The following is an 18,852-nucleotide window of genomic DNA, read 5'->3' on the forward strand; positions in this document are numbered from 1 at the left end:
TCTTCCAACAGGACAACGACCCTCAGCACACAGCCAAGATACCAAAGGAGTGGCTACGGGACAACTCTGTGAATGTCCTTGAGTGGCCCAGCCAGAGACCAGACTTGAATCCAACTGGAGAGATCTGAAAATGGCTGTGTACCGACGCTCCCCATCCAACCTGATGGAGCTTGAGAGGTCCTGCAAAGAAGAATGGGAGAGACTGCCCAAAAATAGGAGTGCCAAGCTTGTAGCATCATACTCAGAAAGACTTGAGGCTGTAATTGGTGCCAAAGGAGCTTCACCAAAAGTATTGAGCAAGGGGTGTGAATACTTATGTACATGGGATTTTTATTTTTTTTATTTTTAATAAATTTGCAAACATTTCAAACAAACTTCTTTCACGTTGTCATTATGGGGGATTGTTTGTAGAATTTTGAGGAAAATAATGAATTTAATCCATTTTGGAAAAAGGCTGTAACATAACAAAATGTGGATAGAGTGAAGCGCTGTGAATACTTTCCGGATGCGCTGTATAAAAGACTAATGTGATTTCTCTCTATTACTTTCAGGGCTTTTTTTCAGCAGGAACGTGGGGGAACGCAGTTCCGGCACCTCCAGCACTGAATTTATGTAATGGCAAGGGGTGCTGGGCTTTGCTACAGGTGTCTTTTGATGCTAGCTGTTTGGGAATCTATTGTTGCTGGAGGGGATATATTTTTGCAGTGGGGTTTACTGTTGCTGATGGGGGACATATTGTCTCTGGAAGGTATCTATTTTTACAGAGGGGGTTCTATTGTTGCTGCGGTTAGTCTTATGTTGCTTGGGGGTCAGTTGTTGCTGAGAGGGATCTACTGTTGAGGGAACAGTCTATTGTGGCTGGCTACTGGAGGGTCTATTGATGCTGTCTGCGGGGAGATCTGTTGTTGCTGCTGAGGGTCTATTGTTGCTGGGGCTATTTTGCTGTGGGTGGTCCATTGATTCTGGTGGGATCTACTGTTGCTGGGGGGTTCTTTTGTTGTTATTTTACTTCTTTTCTTGTTATCATTAACAAATTCCATACGAATTACTTGGTACCACAAATGATACTTGGTTCTGTATTCTCTAAAAGGGGCGGTACTGGGAGGTGAGTAGAGGGTTGAACCTAGGAACGGTGCTCGGAGGTAGGTAGGGGTGGAGACAAGGGGTAACTCTAAAAGTGGGAGTTCCTGCACCTATTCTCTGAGAAAAAAAGCCCTGATTACTTTACAGATAAAGTTCCTCCTATAAGTCCCGGTTCACATATATGCGATATTCGCATTCAACTCGCAGGCAGTTCACACTGCCATATACGAATCGCTGGGGGTGTCAATACTAAGTTAACGACACCCCCAGATCAGTTCTCATATCGCAGTGCCAACTGTCAGTTCAGACATGAATCGGATTGCATAGGTGTGAACATACATGCGATCCGATTCTGGTGTGGACCCGAAAAAAGGGACCTACGAGAGTTGTTTCCGAATGTGATGCGGAGAGTTCCCTTCACTGGAATTAGGGGGTCAAGCCCAACCCCTGAAAAACAACCCCACATCATAATCCCCCCTCCACCATAATGATTGGAGCAGTGCACAAAGCAAGGTCCATATAAAGACATGGATGAGCGAGTTTGGGGTGGAGGAACTTGACTGTCCTGACCTCAACCCGATAGAACACCTATGGGATGAATTTGAGTGGAGACTGCGAGCCAGGCCTTCTCATCCAACATCAGTGCCTGACCTCACAAATGCTCTTCTGGAAGAATGTTCAAACATTCCCATAGACACACTCCTAAACCTTGTGGACGGCCTTCCCAGAAGAGTTGAAGCTGTTATAGCTGCAAAGGGTGGGTCAACTCAATATTGAACCCTACAGACTAAGACTGGGATGCCATTAAAGTTCATCATGTGTGTGTAAAGGACAGGCGTCCCAATACTTTTGGTAATATAGTGTGTATACAGCCATGTACAGTAAAGTGGGGTGACTTCTGAAATCTCATTGGTTGCTGGGAGCCACACAGACAGTTCTCCTTCAGTGATTGTAGGATATCAATTGTCACCAATCAGATCACTGATCTCCAGCAGTGGGTGAGCCGGGAGGAGATCTCTTCCTCTGGAATATTTCTACTCACAGACGTAATGTCAGATTTATTTACCGCGCTCCTCCAACGCCTAATTATACTGCCGTGACAGCAGACATCCGGTCTGCGAGCACGCTGACAGAAATAGTAGTAGGTACCCCGCTGGGTGCCCAGGCAGAGGTGGGAGAGATACGGGGCAGGACCCCTAAATTCATCTATGAAAGCTCTGACATATACCATAGTGCTGTACACTGAGCCATCAGTCACTGCACCTGAGGAGCTTACACTCTAATGTCACACGTTATTATTATTATACATTTATATAGCTCTGACATATACCGCAGTGCTGTACAGAGAACACTGAGCCAGTCACATCAGTCTCTGTACCAGAGGAGCTTACACTCTATTATTATTATTATACATTTATTTGGATGTGCACTCAGTGTGGTGTAATGGGGTGTTAGGTCCTGTGATGTATTCCATGGTATGTCTTGGGGGGATGTCTGGTGTTGTGTGTGGTGGGGGGTCAGTGTTATTTCCTGACATTACAGGTATGTGTGTGTTTCGGGGGAGGGGGGGAGGGGTACATTCCGGGGAAATCCCTCAGATAAGGAAATTCCAGGAGTTTGATTCTTTGTAGCATAATAAAGGGATACATTTGTATCTGGGTGAGATCCGGATTGTATTACAGGGACCCCATACACCAGCAGATCAGTCACCCCAGACCTCCTATTGGCTGTCCATGAATGTGATGGGTGTGGACAGGTGACTGGGGGGCCCCTGGAGAACCAGTGTGGCCCCTGCAATGATCTGACCATCCACTATCTGAGACGATAATGACATACACAGGCAGATTATTGGATGGAGACTGGTAACATAATGATTGTGATATGATGTCCCCAATAATTCCCATTCTCTAAAGTGTCTCCTGCACTGTGATTGGACGCTGAGAAATGTGAGTGTTGATATTAGGCTCCGCTCACAGCCCCTTCCAGTAATAGAACTATTTATATTTCATTCCCGGCGTGTGCCGCACAGGCCGCCAAACCAGAACCAACTGTCACTTCCTGATGGCCCCTTCCCGGCACGTGTCACACCGGCCTGCACCCCAAATCCTCCATACAGGGGTCACCCCCCCACCCTGGGGACACCCTTTCCCCAGCACTCTTCTCTATACAGAGCACTCTCCTCTATACAGTACAGTCTCATATCTATATACAGAGCACTCTCTTCTATACAGAGCACTCTCTTCTATACAGAACAGTCTCATATATATATACAGAGCACTCTCTTCTATACAGTACAGTCTCATACATTATATACAGAGCACTCTCTTCTATACAGAGCACTCTCTCCTATACAGAACAGTCTCATATATATATATATATATATATATATATATATATATATATATATATACACATATTATATATATATATATATATATATATATATATATATATATATATACACAGAGCACTCTCTTCTATACAGTACAGTCTCATACATTATATACAGAGCACTCTCTTCTATACAGAACAGTCTCATATATATATATATATATATATATATATATATATATACACATATTATATATATACATATATACATACAGAGCACTCTCTTCTATACAGTACAGTCTCATACATTATATACAGAGCACTCTCTTCTATACAGTACAGTCTCATACATTATATACAGAGCACTCTCTTCTATACAGAGCACTCTCTTCTATACAGTGCAGTCTCATACATTATATACAGAGCACTCTCTTCTATACAGAGCACTCTCTTCTATACAGTACAGTCTCATACATTATATACAGAGCACTCTCTTCTATACAGAGCACTCTCTTCTATACAGTACAGTCTCATACATTATATACAGAGCACTCTCTTCTATACAGTACAGTCTCATATATATATATATCTATATACAGAGCACTCTCTTCTATACAGTACAGTCTCATACATTATATACAGAGCACTCTCTTCTATACAGTACAGTCTCATATATATATATATATCTATATACAGAGCACTCTCTTCTATACAGTACAGTCTCATACATATATACAGAGCACTCTCTTCTATACAGTACAGTCTCATACATTATATACAGAGCACTCTCTTCTATACAGTACAGTCTCATACATTATATACAGAGCACTCTCTTCTATACAGTACAGTCTCATACATATATACAGAGCACTCTCTTCTATACAGTACAGTCTCATACATTATATACAGAGCACTCTCTTCTATACAGTACAGTCTCATACATTATATACAGAGCACTCTCTTCTATACAGTACAGTCTCATACATATATACAGAGCACTCTCTGCTATACAGAGCAGTCTTCCTAATCCAGTACGGATTGCGTACAGGTCAGCCTGTCTCTCGCCCTCCTGTATTGATCTCCATTATGTGCCCTTTGCCCCGAGAGCCACCAGTATCACCCTGTGGAGTGTCACCTGTGGGCCAGGTATGTCCCATGGCAATATATGGATCCATATTTCAGAAGTGGGGGGGCACACCCCCTTCTATTAACCCCTCACAGGCAGTAATCTCAGTGTAGTACCTGGACAGGTGATATACATAGAAAGTAATAAATGAAGGGAATTACCTTTATATTTCTCTCTGACGTCCTCATACGCCTGGATGAAGTCCTTCTCCTCCGCATTGGGGGGCAAGTGCGGCAAATGGAAGCTGGCCATGGCGAGTCACCTGTCTGCGAGACCGGCCTCTGCGTCTGCGGTCACTTCACCGTCACCCCAAAACCTCTGATTCTTTACTTCCTGTCACCCCAATATTTCTCTTCTCCCTGTCGCCCCAATGTATCTGTCAATAAAACTTTGTCTCTCCTCTCCTGGAATATAACTCTCTCTGGGAATAGAGCGCCTCTCTTCTCTGGGACTAGAACCCTCTCTCCTCTCCAGGACAGCCGTCTCTTCTTCTAATGACTCTCAGCAGTCTCTTTCCAGTCTCAGGATTTGCTGGTCTCTCTCTTCTAATGATTCTCAGCAGTCTCTCTCTCTTTTAATGACTCTCGGCAGTCTCTCTCTCTCTCTCGTCAGTCTCAGGATTGGCTGCTCTCTCTCTTCTAATGACTCTCAGCAGTCTCTTTCTCTCAGCAGTCTCAGGATTTGCCGGTCTCTCTCTTCTAATGACTCTCAGCAGTCTCTCTCTCTCAGCAGTCTCAGGATTTGCCGGTCTCTCTTCCAATGACTCTCAGCAGTCTCTCTCTCTCAGCAGTCTCAGGATTTGCCGGTCTCTCTTCCAATGACTCTCAGCAGTCTCTCTCTCTCTCTCAGCAGTCTCAGGATTTGCCGGTCTCTCTTCTAATGACTCTCAGCAGTCTCTCTCTCTCTCTCGTCAGTCTTAGGATTTGCCGGTCTCTCTCTTCCAATGACTCTCAGCAGTCTCTCTCTCTCGTCAGTCTCAGGATTTGCCGGTCTCTCTTCCAATGACTCTCAGCAGTCTCTCTCTCTCTCTCGTCAGTCTCAGGATTAGTCGGTCTCTCTCCCCCCCTGTGGGTTGCTCTCTCCCTGGGTCTCTCAGGCTCAGCTGTCTCTCCCCCTGGCCCCCTGTGTCTGTCTCTCTCTCATACACATACCCATGCTCGGTCAGATCCCAAAAAGCCAGTCAGAGCCAAACCCACAGCGGGGTCACTCCTCAGGGCCGACCTCTTAAAGTGACAAGAGAACAGCAGCTGCTGCAACCTCACACCGAGCCCAGAGCCGGCACAGCACACATCTGTGCACAGTGCAGCACACTGACACCCCTGTACACCGCGCGCTCCATTCATAACACAGTACAGGGGGGTCCCCTCTGCACACTGACACCCCTGTACACCGCGCGCTCCATTCATAACACAGTACAGGGGGGTCCCCTCTGCACACTGACACCCCTGTACACCGCACGCTCCATTCATAACACAGTACAGGGGGGTCCCCTCTGCACACTGACACCCCTGTACACCGCGCGCTCCATTCATAACACAGTACATGGGGGTCCCCTCTGCACACTGACACCCCTGTACACCGCGCGCTCCATTCATAACACAGTACATGGGGGTCCCCTCTGCACACTGACACCCTTGTACACCGCGCGCTCCATTCATAACACAGTACATGGGGGTCCCCTCTGCACAGTGACACCCCTGTACACCGCACGCTCCATTCATAACACAGTACAGGGGGGTCCCCTCTGCACACTGACACCCCTGTACACCGCGCGCTCCATTCATAACACAGTACATGGGGGTCCCCTCTGCACACTGACACCCCTGTACACCGCGCGCTCCATTCATAACACAGTACATGGGGGTCCCCTCTGCACACTGACACCCTTGTACACCGCGCGCTCCATTCATAACACAGTACACGGGGGTCCCCTCTGCACAGTGACACCCCTGTACACCGCGCGCTCCATTCATAACACAGTACATGGGGGTCCCCTCTGCACACTGACACCCCTGTACACCGCGCGCTCCATTCATAACACAGTACATGGGGGTCCCCTCTGCACACTGACACCCTTGTACACCGCGCGCTCCATTCATAACACAGTACACGGGGGTCCCCTCTGCACAGTGACACCCCTGTACACCGCGCGCTCCATTCATAACACAGTACATGGGGGTCCCCTCTGCACACTTTAGGTTCACCAGCACAAAAACAATATATATATATATTGTACAAAACAATTTCCAGCGATAATTTCCAGCGGTGTCTCTCTCTCTATTTACTAAACATTTTATAAAAACAAATATTCCACTTTATTATTATTATTATATTATTATTATTATACAGGATTTATAATTGATATAATATTTACACTGAGATCCTCCATACCTGCTGGCCTGGAGTGGCCATTCATTTTGGGATCGCGCCAACGTCAAGCACGCAGAATTAGCGCGCGTCAACCTGCGTCATTCCTGGCCGATTAATATTCCGACTTTTATATGTGAAAAATTTTAGACTCCGCGCTGCATTTTTACATGTTAGTGTGTTGTGCTGCAGATTGTATTATTGCCAGAGATTGTTACTGGGAGACGAACGAGAGAGCGTGAGAGAGCGCGAGAGAGCAAGAGCGAGAAAGAGAGAGCGGTGAGAAAGAGAGAGAGAGCGAGAGAGCGAGCAAGCAAGAGCAAGCGAGAGAGGGGGAGAGAGAGCGCGAGCAAGCAAGAAAGGAAGGAGAAAGCGAGCGAGAGGGAGGGAGAGAGAGAGCAAGAGAGCGAGAGCAAGGGAGAGTGAGAGAGCGAGCACGAGAGAGAGCGCTAGAATGAGCAAGCGAGAGCAAAAGAGAGCACACGGGAGAGAGCACGTGAGAGAGAGAAAGCCTGAGAGAGAATGCGGGAGAGACAGAGCAAGAGTTATAGAGAGAGAGAGCAAGGGAGAGCGAGAGAGAGTGAGAGGGAGAGAGAGAGAGAGAGAGAGAGAGAGAGAGAGAGAGTAAAAGAGTGAGAGAGCGAGAGTGCAAGAGAGAGGGAGAGAGAGTGCAAAAGGCAGTGAGAGGGAGGGAGAGCGAGCCCAAGAGTGAGACAGCGTGAGAAATAGAGAGCGAGACAGAGAGAGAGAGAGAGAGAGAGCACTAGAGAGAGAAAGATGGAGAGAGAGTGAGTGAGAGAGAGAGCGTGAGAGAAAGTGAGAGTGAGAGCGTGCACAAAAGACAGCGAGAGGGAGGGAGACAGAGCCTGAGAGCGAGAGAGCGTGAGATATAGAGAGCGAAACAGAGTGAGCGAGTGAGAGAGCGCTAGAGAGAGCGAGAGAGGGAGAGAGTGAGCGAGAGAGAGCATGAGTAAAAGAGAGTGAGAGTGCGAGAGAGGAGAGAGCGACAGTGAGCGAGTGAGAGAGTGCTAGAGAGAGCGAGAGAGTTAGTGAGAGAGAGCACGAGTAAAAAAGAGAGTGAGAGTGCGAGAGAGAGAGAGCGCGAGTGAGCGAGAGAGTGAGAGAGGAAGAGAGTGAGCGAGCGAGATAGAGCACGAGTAAAAGAGAGTAAGAGCGCAAGAGAGAGGGAGAGAGAGAGACCGAGAGAGAGCGCAAGTGAGAGAGTGCTAGAGAGAGCGAGAGAGTGAGCAAGAGAGAGAGAGCACGAGTAAAAAAGAGAGTGAGAGTGCGAGAGAGAGAGAGAGAGAGCGTGAGGGAGCGAGAGAGTGAGAGAGGAAGAGAGTGAGCGAGCGAGATAGAGCACGAGTAAAAGAGAGTAAGAGCGCGAGAGAGAGGGAGAGAGAGAGACCGAGAGAGAACGCAAGTGAGAGAGTGCTAGAGAGAGTGAGCAAGAGAGAGAGAGCACGAGTAAAAAAGAGAGTGAGAGTGCGAGAGAGAGAGAGCGCGAGTGAGCGAGTGAGAGAACGAGAGAGGAAGAGAGTGAGCGAGCAAAAGAGAGCACGAGTAAAAGAGAATGAGAGCGCGAGAGAGAGAGTGCTAGAGAGAGCGAGAGAGAGCACTAGTAAAAGAGAGTGAGAGCGTGAGAGAGAGGGAAAGAGTGCAAGTGAGAGGGAAAGAGAGCGCAAAAGGCAGCGAAAGGGAGGGAGAGGGAGAGGGAGGGAGCGCAAGAGAGAAAGTAAGAGAGAGGGAGAGCGCACGCAAAAGACAGTGAGAGGGAGGGAGAGCGAGCCTGAGAGTGAGAGAGCGTGAGATATAGAGAGCGAGAGAGAGCGCTCCATCCCAGGAATGTCTGCAGACCACCACGTGTAACACACACCATATGTATGTATATACCTGTCATGTTCACAACTACTTTATATACCATGTGTATGCTCTGTATATTATATACCATGTGTATGCTCTGTATATTATATACCATGTGTATGCTCTGTATATTATATACCATGTGTATGCTCTGTATATTATATACCATATGTATGCTCTGTATATTATATACCATGTGTATGCTCTGTATATTATATACCATGTGTATGCTCTGTATATTATATACCATATGTATGCTCTGTATATTATATACCATGTGTATGCTCTGTATATTATATACCATGTGTATGCTCTGTATATTATATACCATGTGTATGCTCTGTATATTATATACCATATGTATGCTCTGTATATATACCATGTGTATGCTCTGTATATATACCATGTGTATGCTCTGTATATATACCATGTGTATGCTCTGTATATTATATACCATATGTATGCTCTGTATATATACCATGTGTATGCTCTGTATATATACCATGTGTATGCTCTGTATATATACCATGTGTATGCTCTGTGTGTATATATACCATGTGTATGCTCTGTGTGTATATAATGCACACCTCCCATCTTTTTGAGATGGGAATGAGGGACACCTATTAGCAAAAGTATGCAGGCATAGGACACACCCCCTGTTTTTTTTTTTTTTACCACTACTATTCCTTTATATTATATATTGGCTTCTGGAATTTACAAATACAGCAATTTAGAAATTGGATGAAAGGTTTAGCAATGGGAAACACTTTTTGAAAGATAAAAAGTGCATTTTATATACAAATATATAGATAAGACCAAAAGGGAGGAGGAAAGAGGGACATTGTTCCAAACCAAGGACAGTCCCTGGAAATTAGGGACAGTTGGGAGATATGAATAGTCTGTACTGTAGTAGAGATCTCCCAATCTTTGGATATGACAGACAGGAAGTCATCTGTGTGCAGCATAATATCTTCCCCTGAGGATCACACCTTTATGGGGATTGCTCATATACTGTATATCTGTGGATCACACCTTTATGGGGATTGCTCATATGATGTATATCTGTGGATCACACCTGCGCTGTGGCCGCTTTAAGGCGCCGGCTGTCCTGTTGATGGGTATTCTGTGTATGCATGAGAGGACGGAGCACGTGGGGCTTTCAGGGTCCCCAAACAGGTCCGCCCAGTTATAAGAATACTTCTCATTCCTGCCAGTCAGTGAGTGAATCTTCACAAATACACAGCAGTCATCTCTTCTAATAGCAGGCGCACAATTCCCAAAATGGCGGTATACAGCTCGCCGTGACTATCACCCCGAGAATCTATCTCCTTGTAAATTACAGAGCGAGAATGCGAAGGATAATTTCTGAAGAATCTGTTGTGTTCCCCTAATATATGCACAGGCTTATGAAGTATTCATCCTACCCCCTAAGAAGTATGCATATGGCACTTATCATAGGGGGAACTGTAGGCACCTGGCACATCATGTCCAGACATTAGAACAATGACTTCAACCTTTGTAACAACTCCCACTAAACCAACAGATACCTCAGGAGCCTGTGCAGACCCAATGTAACAAGAATGCTAAAACACATAAGGATGTATTTACAAAACAATTCACAAAGCAATTCACCCAGTGAAAGTGTGTGTGCATTCATTCTGTGCGTTTGGGGTAAAAAATGTTCTTAGGCTATTTCCAGTGCTGGTTGAATGTTTTTTTTTATTAATTCAAGATGGAAAACATAGCATTTGCCCACTAGATGGTGCTAAATATCATAGGAATTTGATAATCATCGCCATCTTGTGGCCAAATTTGGTATTTTCTGTTTTAATCATTGAAACGTTTGATAATTTTTTATGTGCTGGTTGAATGGTTTTCAATGATTTTAAATAGAAAACACCACAGTTGCCCACTAGATGGTGCTACGTATTGTAGGAATTTGATAATAAATACCATCTAGTGGCCAAATGTGGTATTTTCTGTTCTAATCATTGAAACGTTTGACCATTTTTCCTGTGCTGGCTGAATGGTATTAATTGATTTAAAATGGAAAATACCGCATTTGCCCACTAGAAGGTGCTAAATATCATAGGAATTTGATAAACATCACCATCTAGTGGCCAAATGTGGTATTTTCTGTTTTAATCATTGAAACATTTGACCGTTTTTCCTGTGCTGGTTGAATGGTTTTAATTGATTTATAATGGAAAATACTGCATTTGCCCACTAGATGGTGCTAAATATCATAGTATTTTGATCATCCTCACCATCTAGTGGCAAAATGTGGTATTTTCTGTCTTAATCATTGAAACATTTGACCATTTTTCCCGTGCTGGTTGAATGATTTTCATTGATTTTAAATTGAAAATACCACAGCTGCCCACTAGATGGTGCTAAGTATAAGAAGAATTTTTATAATTAACGCCTTCTAGTGGCCAAATTTGTTATTTTATGTTTTAATCATTGAAACGTTTGACTATTTTTTCCTGTGCTGGTTGAATGTATTTTACTCATTTATTATTATTATTATTATTATTATTATTATTATTATTATTATTAGTAGTAGTAGTAGTAGTAGTAGTAATATTATTATTATACAGGTTTTTTTTTTATAGTGGCAACAGCGTGTGCAGCGCTTTACTACACTAGTGTAGGCAGTACAGGTACAATACAATTCAATATAGGAGGAATCAAATTTCAAATGAAAAATACTACATTAAGCCACTAGATGGTGCCAAGTATCATAACAAATTTCTACTGTACTTAGCGCCATCTGATGTCCAAACATGGTATTTTCTGTTTTTTTTTTTTTGCTCCATTTGCATAAAACGAACATGCAGGCACTTTCATTGGGCCAACTATGTTGATTATCAATACCGAATTGATTATCAACACAGAAATGGATAACCTCACCACCCTGCATGGCGATATCCTATGGCTCATCAAGGTGGAGCGGCAGATCTGTTATTTGCTGAGTTTACCAGAATAACAGTAAATAATAAATTCAAGAGACCCGGTCAGCTACACCCCACAGCACACAGAGCCGGTGTACTGCCGATTATTTCAACTTGCCGAATAATTCAACCTCAGACGTCACTTCCGCCGCGAGTACGAGCGGCTAGGAGATTTCCAATGGAACTTGCAATACAATGCCTGGCCGCGGGAGTCGATGCCCGTGCACAGCGGCGAAAACTGTGCACGAGAGTTGAATTTCTCGGCAAGAACTTTAAACTCAACTGCGCATGCGCCCGACAATTGGAGCCGCTGTACAGTGACCCTGCATCCTCCTTGAGTGTTATAACTGTATGCTGCCCACCTGATGGCAGGAAGTTCCCCCTCTGCTGGACAGTCATGAATATGCCGCAGAATGTGACCAACCCAAGCACTGGCAGTAGCAAATCCACCAGCAGCTTCCTCCCAGCATGCAATACCCAGTAACACTCTAATACAGGGGTGTCAGGCTCAATTTTATCAGCATTTTGGTTGCCCCCAAAGGACCAATTGTATCTGTACTAGATGTCCAAAGCACCCCACCATCAGAAATTAAAAAGCACCCCCCCCCCACATCACAGTGCTCCCCCCTTGTGCAGCTTCTGGGGAAAAAGTTGGGGGTTGAGCTGGGAAACAGAAAGTGTAGGGTCTGGAGGAGGACCAGAGGAGGGCTGGAGTCAGCTGAATGCTGAGACCGGGGGGGGGGGGGGCAGAGATGAGTGGGTGCTGCGTGCTGCAGCTGCACGGAGAGACACAGGATCTGTAGGAGGAGTTCTGTCTACCTCTCTATTGCCAACTGCTGAGACAAGATGGGGGGCGGAGATAAGTGGGTGCCGCAGCTGCACGGAGAGACACAGGATCTGTAGGAGGAGTTCTGTCTACCTCTCTATTGCCAACTGCTGAGACAAGGTGGGGGGGGTGGAGATGGGGGGGGGTGCCGCAGCTGCACGGAGAGACACAGGATCTGTAGGAGGAGTTCTGTTCACCTCTCTATTGCCAACTGTTGAGACAAGGTGGGGGGCAGAGATGAGGGGGGTGCCACAGCTGCACAGAGAGACACAGGATCTGTAGGAGGAGTTCTGTCCACCTCTCTATTGCCAACTGCTGAGACAAGGTGGGGGGCAGAGATGAGGGGGGTGCCACAGCTGCACAGAGAGACACAGGATCTGTAGGAGTTCTGTCCACCTTTCTGTTGCCAACTGCTGAGAGAAGGTGGGGGGCGGAGATGAGGGGGGTGCTGCAGCTGCAGGAGAGGTGCGAGGGCCACATGAAATGGCCACGTGGGCCGGATTCGGCCCCCAGGCCTTGTGTTTGACACATGAGCTCTATTACATCACATGCAGATCCCTCTGACCAAAATTCTGCTGAGACGAATGCCTTGTATGGGATTTCTCCATTATAATGTTAGTGGGCGGAGCCGTATTATGATGTCATTATTGCAGGATTAGATATCTGTGTGTAAAAGTATTTCTCTTGAAATTGCAACATTGTTATAATTTGGGTCCATTGACCAATCATAATGGAGAAATCCCCTGGGGGTCATGAACTGCCTGATTATTGCAGCAATCCTCCAATCGTAGGGGCCGCTTGGTATTCTCTGCCAGTTTATAGGCGCTGACCACACAATGGCCCCCCTGAAGACATCAGATAAGATCTGCATTGTCCAGCGTGCTCAGGGCGCCATCATGTGGTCGATCAATGAATTGTTCATAGACAATTGATAACCGTTTCAGGTCTTTGGCTCCTCCCTCTCACCTTGTGACTTGCTACAAAGTTACAATGTACTGTCTGATCAATGGTGGTAATGTGCTAGTGTAACACTCCCAGATATTTATTCCCCCTCACACAGATCACAGGACTTCCCAATCTACTTTTATCTACAGAAAGCCAGCACCATCTTTGTTCTGGCATCAACCAGGCTCCTCATCTTACTACCTGCGCTGAGATGCCGGCTCAGAGAGGACATCAGAGATGTTAGCCCGGGTGCCTGTGCAGTTCTTGATGCATTCACAAATGTCTGACACAGATCAGCCCCCTGCTGCAGTCTCTCACCTTGTGACCTGCACCCAAGGTTACAATGTACAGTCTGATCACTGGGGGAGGGGAGGGGGAATTGTAACACTCTCAGGTATTTATTACCTCTCAGCAGGGATCACAGTACACCCCTTAGAGCAGTGATGATGAACCTTGGCACCCCAGATGTTTTGGAACTACATTTCCCATGATGCTCAACTACACTGCAGAGTACAAGAGCATCATGGGAAATGTAGTTCCAAAACATCTGGGGTGCCAAGGTTCTCCATCACTGCCCCGGACAATGCCTGTGTCCGCTTTTCTCTCCAGAAGGAGAGCGCCAACTTTATTCAGGCATTCAGGGTCACCATCTGTTCCCTAGACTGAAATGCCGGCTCAGAAATGACCGGATTGTGTAAATCCCGGTGCCTGTGAAGTTCTCCTTTAGTGATCTCCCAGACTGTACATTGCAACTTTGTAGCATTTATTCGTGCAGACTCATAAAAGGTTCTTAATGAAGCAAGAAGCTCTTCTGATTGAAATCCTCATTGTGAGATAATAATGCGGAGCCGCCGCCCCCCCTTAGTATCACATGATGATGGCATCTGTATGATGATGGTGATCCGTACTTTGCAGTGTAATGGAATTTCTGGGGAATACCTGACACTGCGGTCATCAGATAAACCAAACAAATGTTATCTGCAAAATCGATTGTTGAGACAGGGACAGGAAATCTGATGTATGTAGACCCCCCCCCCCCCCCCCCAGGTTTAACCTGCGACTATTCTGTGTCCACCAGAGTCTGAGCGTGGGGGGGTTGGGGGGGGGGGGGGGGTTACCATCTCCATCCACTGGAAGACCAGGCCTTTCCTGGCACTTTTTTTACTAGTAAAAATTAGTAATTTTTTTGCTAGAAAAATACTTAGAACCCCAAACATTATATATATATATATATATATATATATATATATATATATATATATATATATATATATATATATATTTTTAGCAGAGACCCTAGAGAATAAAATGGCGATTGTTGCAATTTTTTAAGTCACACAGTATTTGAGTAGCGGTTTTTCAAATGCAATTTTTTGGGAAAAAATACACTTTAATGAATTTTAATACAAAAAACACAATATAATGTCCAATTTTTTTGGTAAAATATAAAAGATGATGTAATGCCGAGTAAATAGATACCAAACATCTCATACATGGCATGGTGAAATAGGCGATGATTTAAAATTTTTTACAGGTTACCGGTTTAGAGTTACAGAGGAGGTCCAGGGCCAGAATTATTGCTCTCACTCTAACGATCGCAGCGATACCTCACATGTGTGGTGTGAATACCGTTTACATACGTATGCGTTCACTTCTGCTTACGAGCACAGAGGGATGGGGGCACTTTAAAATTTATTTTTTCTTATTTATTTTATTTGTATTTTTTTACACTGTCCTATTAAAGTTTTTATCACTTTGTTCCTATTACATGGAATTTAAACATCCGTTGTATTGGATGAACTGGATGGACTATTGTCTTTATTCAACCTCAACTACTATGTAAGAAATAAGCAGGACAGGTCCTCTTTATGGAGAGATCTGGGGTCTATAAGACCTTAAAAATGTGCGCTACGGGCAGGGTTCAGGAGTGTGCTATGGGCAGGGTTCAGGAGTGTGCTACGGGCAGGGTTCAGGAGTGTGCTACGGGCAGGGTTCAGGAATGTGCTAGGGGCAGGGTTCAGGAGTGTGCTACAGGAAGCGTTCAGGAGTGTGCTATGGGCAGAGCTCAGGAGTGTGCTACGGGAAGCGTTCAGGAGTGTGCTATGGGCAGAGCTCAGGAGTGTGCTACGGGAAGCGTTCAGGAGTGTGCTACGGGCAGGGTTCATGAGTGCGCTACGGGCAGGGTTCAGGAGTGCGCTATGGGCAGGGTTCAGGAGTGCGCTACGGGCAGGGTTCAGGAGTGCGCTACGGGCAGGGTTCAGGAGTGCGCTACGGGCAGGGTTCAGGAGTGCGCTACGGGCAGGGTTCAGGAGTGCGCTACGGGCAGGGTTCAGGAGTGCGCTACAGGCAGGGTTCAGGAGTGCGCTACAGGCAGGGTTCAGAAGTGCGCTACTGGCAGGGTTCAGGAGTGCGCTACTGGCAGGGTTCAGGAGTGTGCTACGGGCAGGGACCAGGAGTGCACTACGGGCAGGGTTCAGGAGTGTGCTACGGGCAGGGATCAGGAGTGTGCTACGGGCAGGGATCAGGAGTGTGCTACGGGCAGGGATCAGGAGTGTGCTACAGGCAGAGTTCAGGAGTGCGCTACGGGCAGGGTTCAGGAGTGCGCTATGGGCAGAGTTCAGGAGTATATTACGGGCAGGGTTCAGGAGTGCGCTATGGGCAGAGTTCAGAAGCATATTACGGGCAGGGTTCAGGAGTGCGCTACGGGCAGGGTTCAGGAGTGCGCTACGGGCAGGGTTCAGGAGTGCGCTACGGGCAGGGTTCAGGAGTGCGCTAGGGGCAGGGTTCAGGAGTGCGCTACGGGCAGGGATCAGGAGTGCGCTACGGGCAGGGTTCAGGAGTGCGCTACGGGCAGGGTTCAGGAGTGCGCTGTGGGCAGGGTTCAGGAGTGTGCTACGGGCAGGGATCAGGAGTGTGCTACGGGCAGGGATCAGGAGTGTGCTACGGCAGAGTTCAGGAGTGTGCTACGGGCAGGGATCAGGAGTGCGCTACAGGCAGAGTTCAGGAGTGCGCTAGGGGCAGGGTTCATGAGTGCGCTACGGGCAGGGTTCAGGAGTGCGCTATGGGCAGAGTTCAGGAGTATATTACGGGCAGGGTTCAGGAGTGCGCTATGGGCAGAGTTCAGAAGTATATTACGGGCAGGGTTCAGGAGTGCGCTACGGGCAGGGTTCAGGAGTGCGCTACGGGCAGGGTTCAGGAGTGCGCTACGGGCAGGGATCAGGAGTGCGCTACGGGCAGGGATCAGGAGTGCGCTACGGGCAGGGATCAGGAGTGCACTACGGGCAGGGTTCAGGAGTGCGCTAGGGGCAGGGTTCAGGAGTGCGCTACGGGCAGGGTTCAGGAGTGCGCTATGGGCAGAGTTCAGGAGTATATTACGGGCAGGGTTCAGGAGTGCGCTATGGGCAGAGTTCAGAAGTATATTATGGGCAGGGTTCAGGAGTGCGCTACGGGCAGAGTTCAGGAGTGCAATGCAGGCAGAGCTCAGGAGTATGCTAAGGGTTGGGCTCAGGAGTGTGCTACGGGCAGAGCTTATGAGTCTGCTATGGGCATGGTTCAGGAGTGCGCTACGGGCAGAGCTCAGGAGTGTGCTACGGGCAGGGTTCAGGAGTGTGCTACGGGCAGGGTTCAGGAGTGTGCTACGGGCAGGGTTCAAGAGTGTGCTACGGGCAGGGTTCAAGAGTGTGCTACGGGCAGGGTTCAAGAGTGTGCTACGGGCAGGGTTCAAGAGTGTGCTACGGGCAGGGTTCAAGAGTGTGCAACGGCAGAGCTCAGGAGTGTGCTACGGGCAGGGTTCAGGAGTGTGCTACGGGCAGGGTTCAGGAGTGTGCTACGGGCAGGGTTCAGGAGTGCGCTACGGGCAGGGTTCAGGAGTGCGCTACGGGCAGGGTTCAGGAGTGCGCTACGGGCAGGGTTCAGGAGTGTGGTATGTACAGTCCAACCCTCCCCAAAGCTTCCTGGCATCTCTCTCTCTCTCCCCCCCCCCCCTTTCCGGCTCTAGCACCTCCCTGTGTGGGCGGCTCTGCAAATAATGATAAAACTTTACTTTGCAGCATGGGTTAGTAGCGCACACAGTGGCTGCACCGCAGAGAGGGGCTTAGTGTAGAAACTTTCCTAAAATATAAAGGACAGACAGACATGAAGGGGAATTTTGTCTTTCCTGTTTCTGGTAGAAAGGGGAATTTTCAGGAAGAAAGAAAGGCGATGAATGTCCCGCCTGGCAACACACAGGGGGCCCCCCCACACAGGTAACTACACCCTGATTACTACACCCTGATTGGTCAGCTTTGGAATAAAAAAACTGCAAGTGATGGGAAATCCAAATTTATCTCTGCCCCCTCTGGAGAGAATTCCTCTCACTTCCGGTTGTGTCCCCAAGGCAGGAAGTGAGAGGAAATCTCCCCAATGGGACACCGAATGATCCACCAGGGGTTCTGATCTACATTACAAACTAAATAAAAAGTTTTTGTATTGGATACATTCCACATGAGACGCTATGACTGACATCTCCGAGTGTCACACGGGGTCCTCAGACCCCCCCCCCCCTCCCCCATCCCCCGGGGCCCCGAGTGTGGGAAGATTCCCCCGTCACATTAAAGAGATTCTGGATAATTTTAGCCGTGGCTCCCCCCGCGCCCCGTTTCCTCTGACTCATCCTGCGGTCCCCCGCCTCCAAGTCCGGTCCACAATAAAATCACAGAGAACAATTAACTCCATCAGTCCCTCACTGGACCCCGGACTGGTACAATGAAGGACCCCATGGATGGTCACCCCAGGGCTCAGGTGTCCCCAACACATTGTATATCACAATATATATGTATTTCCCCCAATTTGATTTTTTTTTTCTTTAATAAATAATAAAATGAACTCTCTTTGGTTTGAGAACCGGCAAAGGGTCCTTTAGGGACCTTTTTAGTCCACATGCACACAGGACGTTTTTACAGCGGCTGTTTTTGGTGTCAGACGTTTTTTTCTGGAGCCAATAAACTCCCCAGCATGTTCTCCTAGGTCTCCCCGGCATGTTCTCCTAGGTCTCCCCGGCATGTTCTCCTAGGTCTCCCCGACATGTTCTCCTATGTCTCCCCCAGCATGTTCTCCTATGTCTCCCCGGCATGTTCTCCTATGTCTCTCCGGCATGTTCTCCTATGTCTCCCCGGCATGTCCTCCTATGTCTCCCCAGCATGTTCTCCTATGTCTCCCCCGGCATGTTCTCCTATGTCTCCCCGGCATGTTCTCCTATGTCCCCCCGGCATGTTCTCCTATGTCTCCCCAGCATGTTCTCCTATGTCTCCCCCGGCATGTCCTCCTATGTCTCCCCGGCATGTTCTCCTATGTCTCCCCGGCATGTTCTCCTATATCTC

At 47.3% G+C, this 18,852-nt stretch overlaps 1 protein-coding gene across 5 annotated transcripts in view; it reads right to left on the minus strand.

The window, feature by feature from the left end:
• The window catches only part of PLEC (plectin), a 392,819-nt gene that overhangs the window by 305,688 nt on the left and 68,279 nt on the right, over window positions 1–18,852 (minus strand). For 2 of the 5 annotated variants that reach the window (XM_082257379.1, XM_082257389.1), the window contains exon 1: window positions 4,702–4,882. The exons of the other annotated variants lie outside the window; for them this stretch is intronic. In XM_082257379.1, coding sequence (XP_082113505.1) covers window positions 4,702–4,792 — 91 coding nt within the window. In that variant the 5' untranslated portion in view covers window positions 4,793–4,882. Of the gene's footprint in view, window positions 1–4,701; window positions 4,883–18,852 lie in introns of those variants that run through there. 5 annotated transcript variants of the gene reach the window in all.

This window comes from Pelophylax lessonae, assembly GCF_965119305.1.
Source record: "Pelophylax lessonae genome assembly, chromosome: 5".
Classification (NCBI taxonomy): domain Eukaryota; kingdom Metazoa; phylum Chordata; class Amphibia; order Anura; family Ranidae; genus Pelophylax; species Pelophylax lessonae.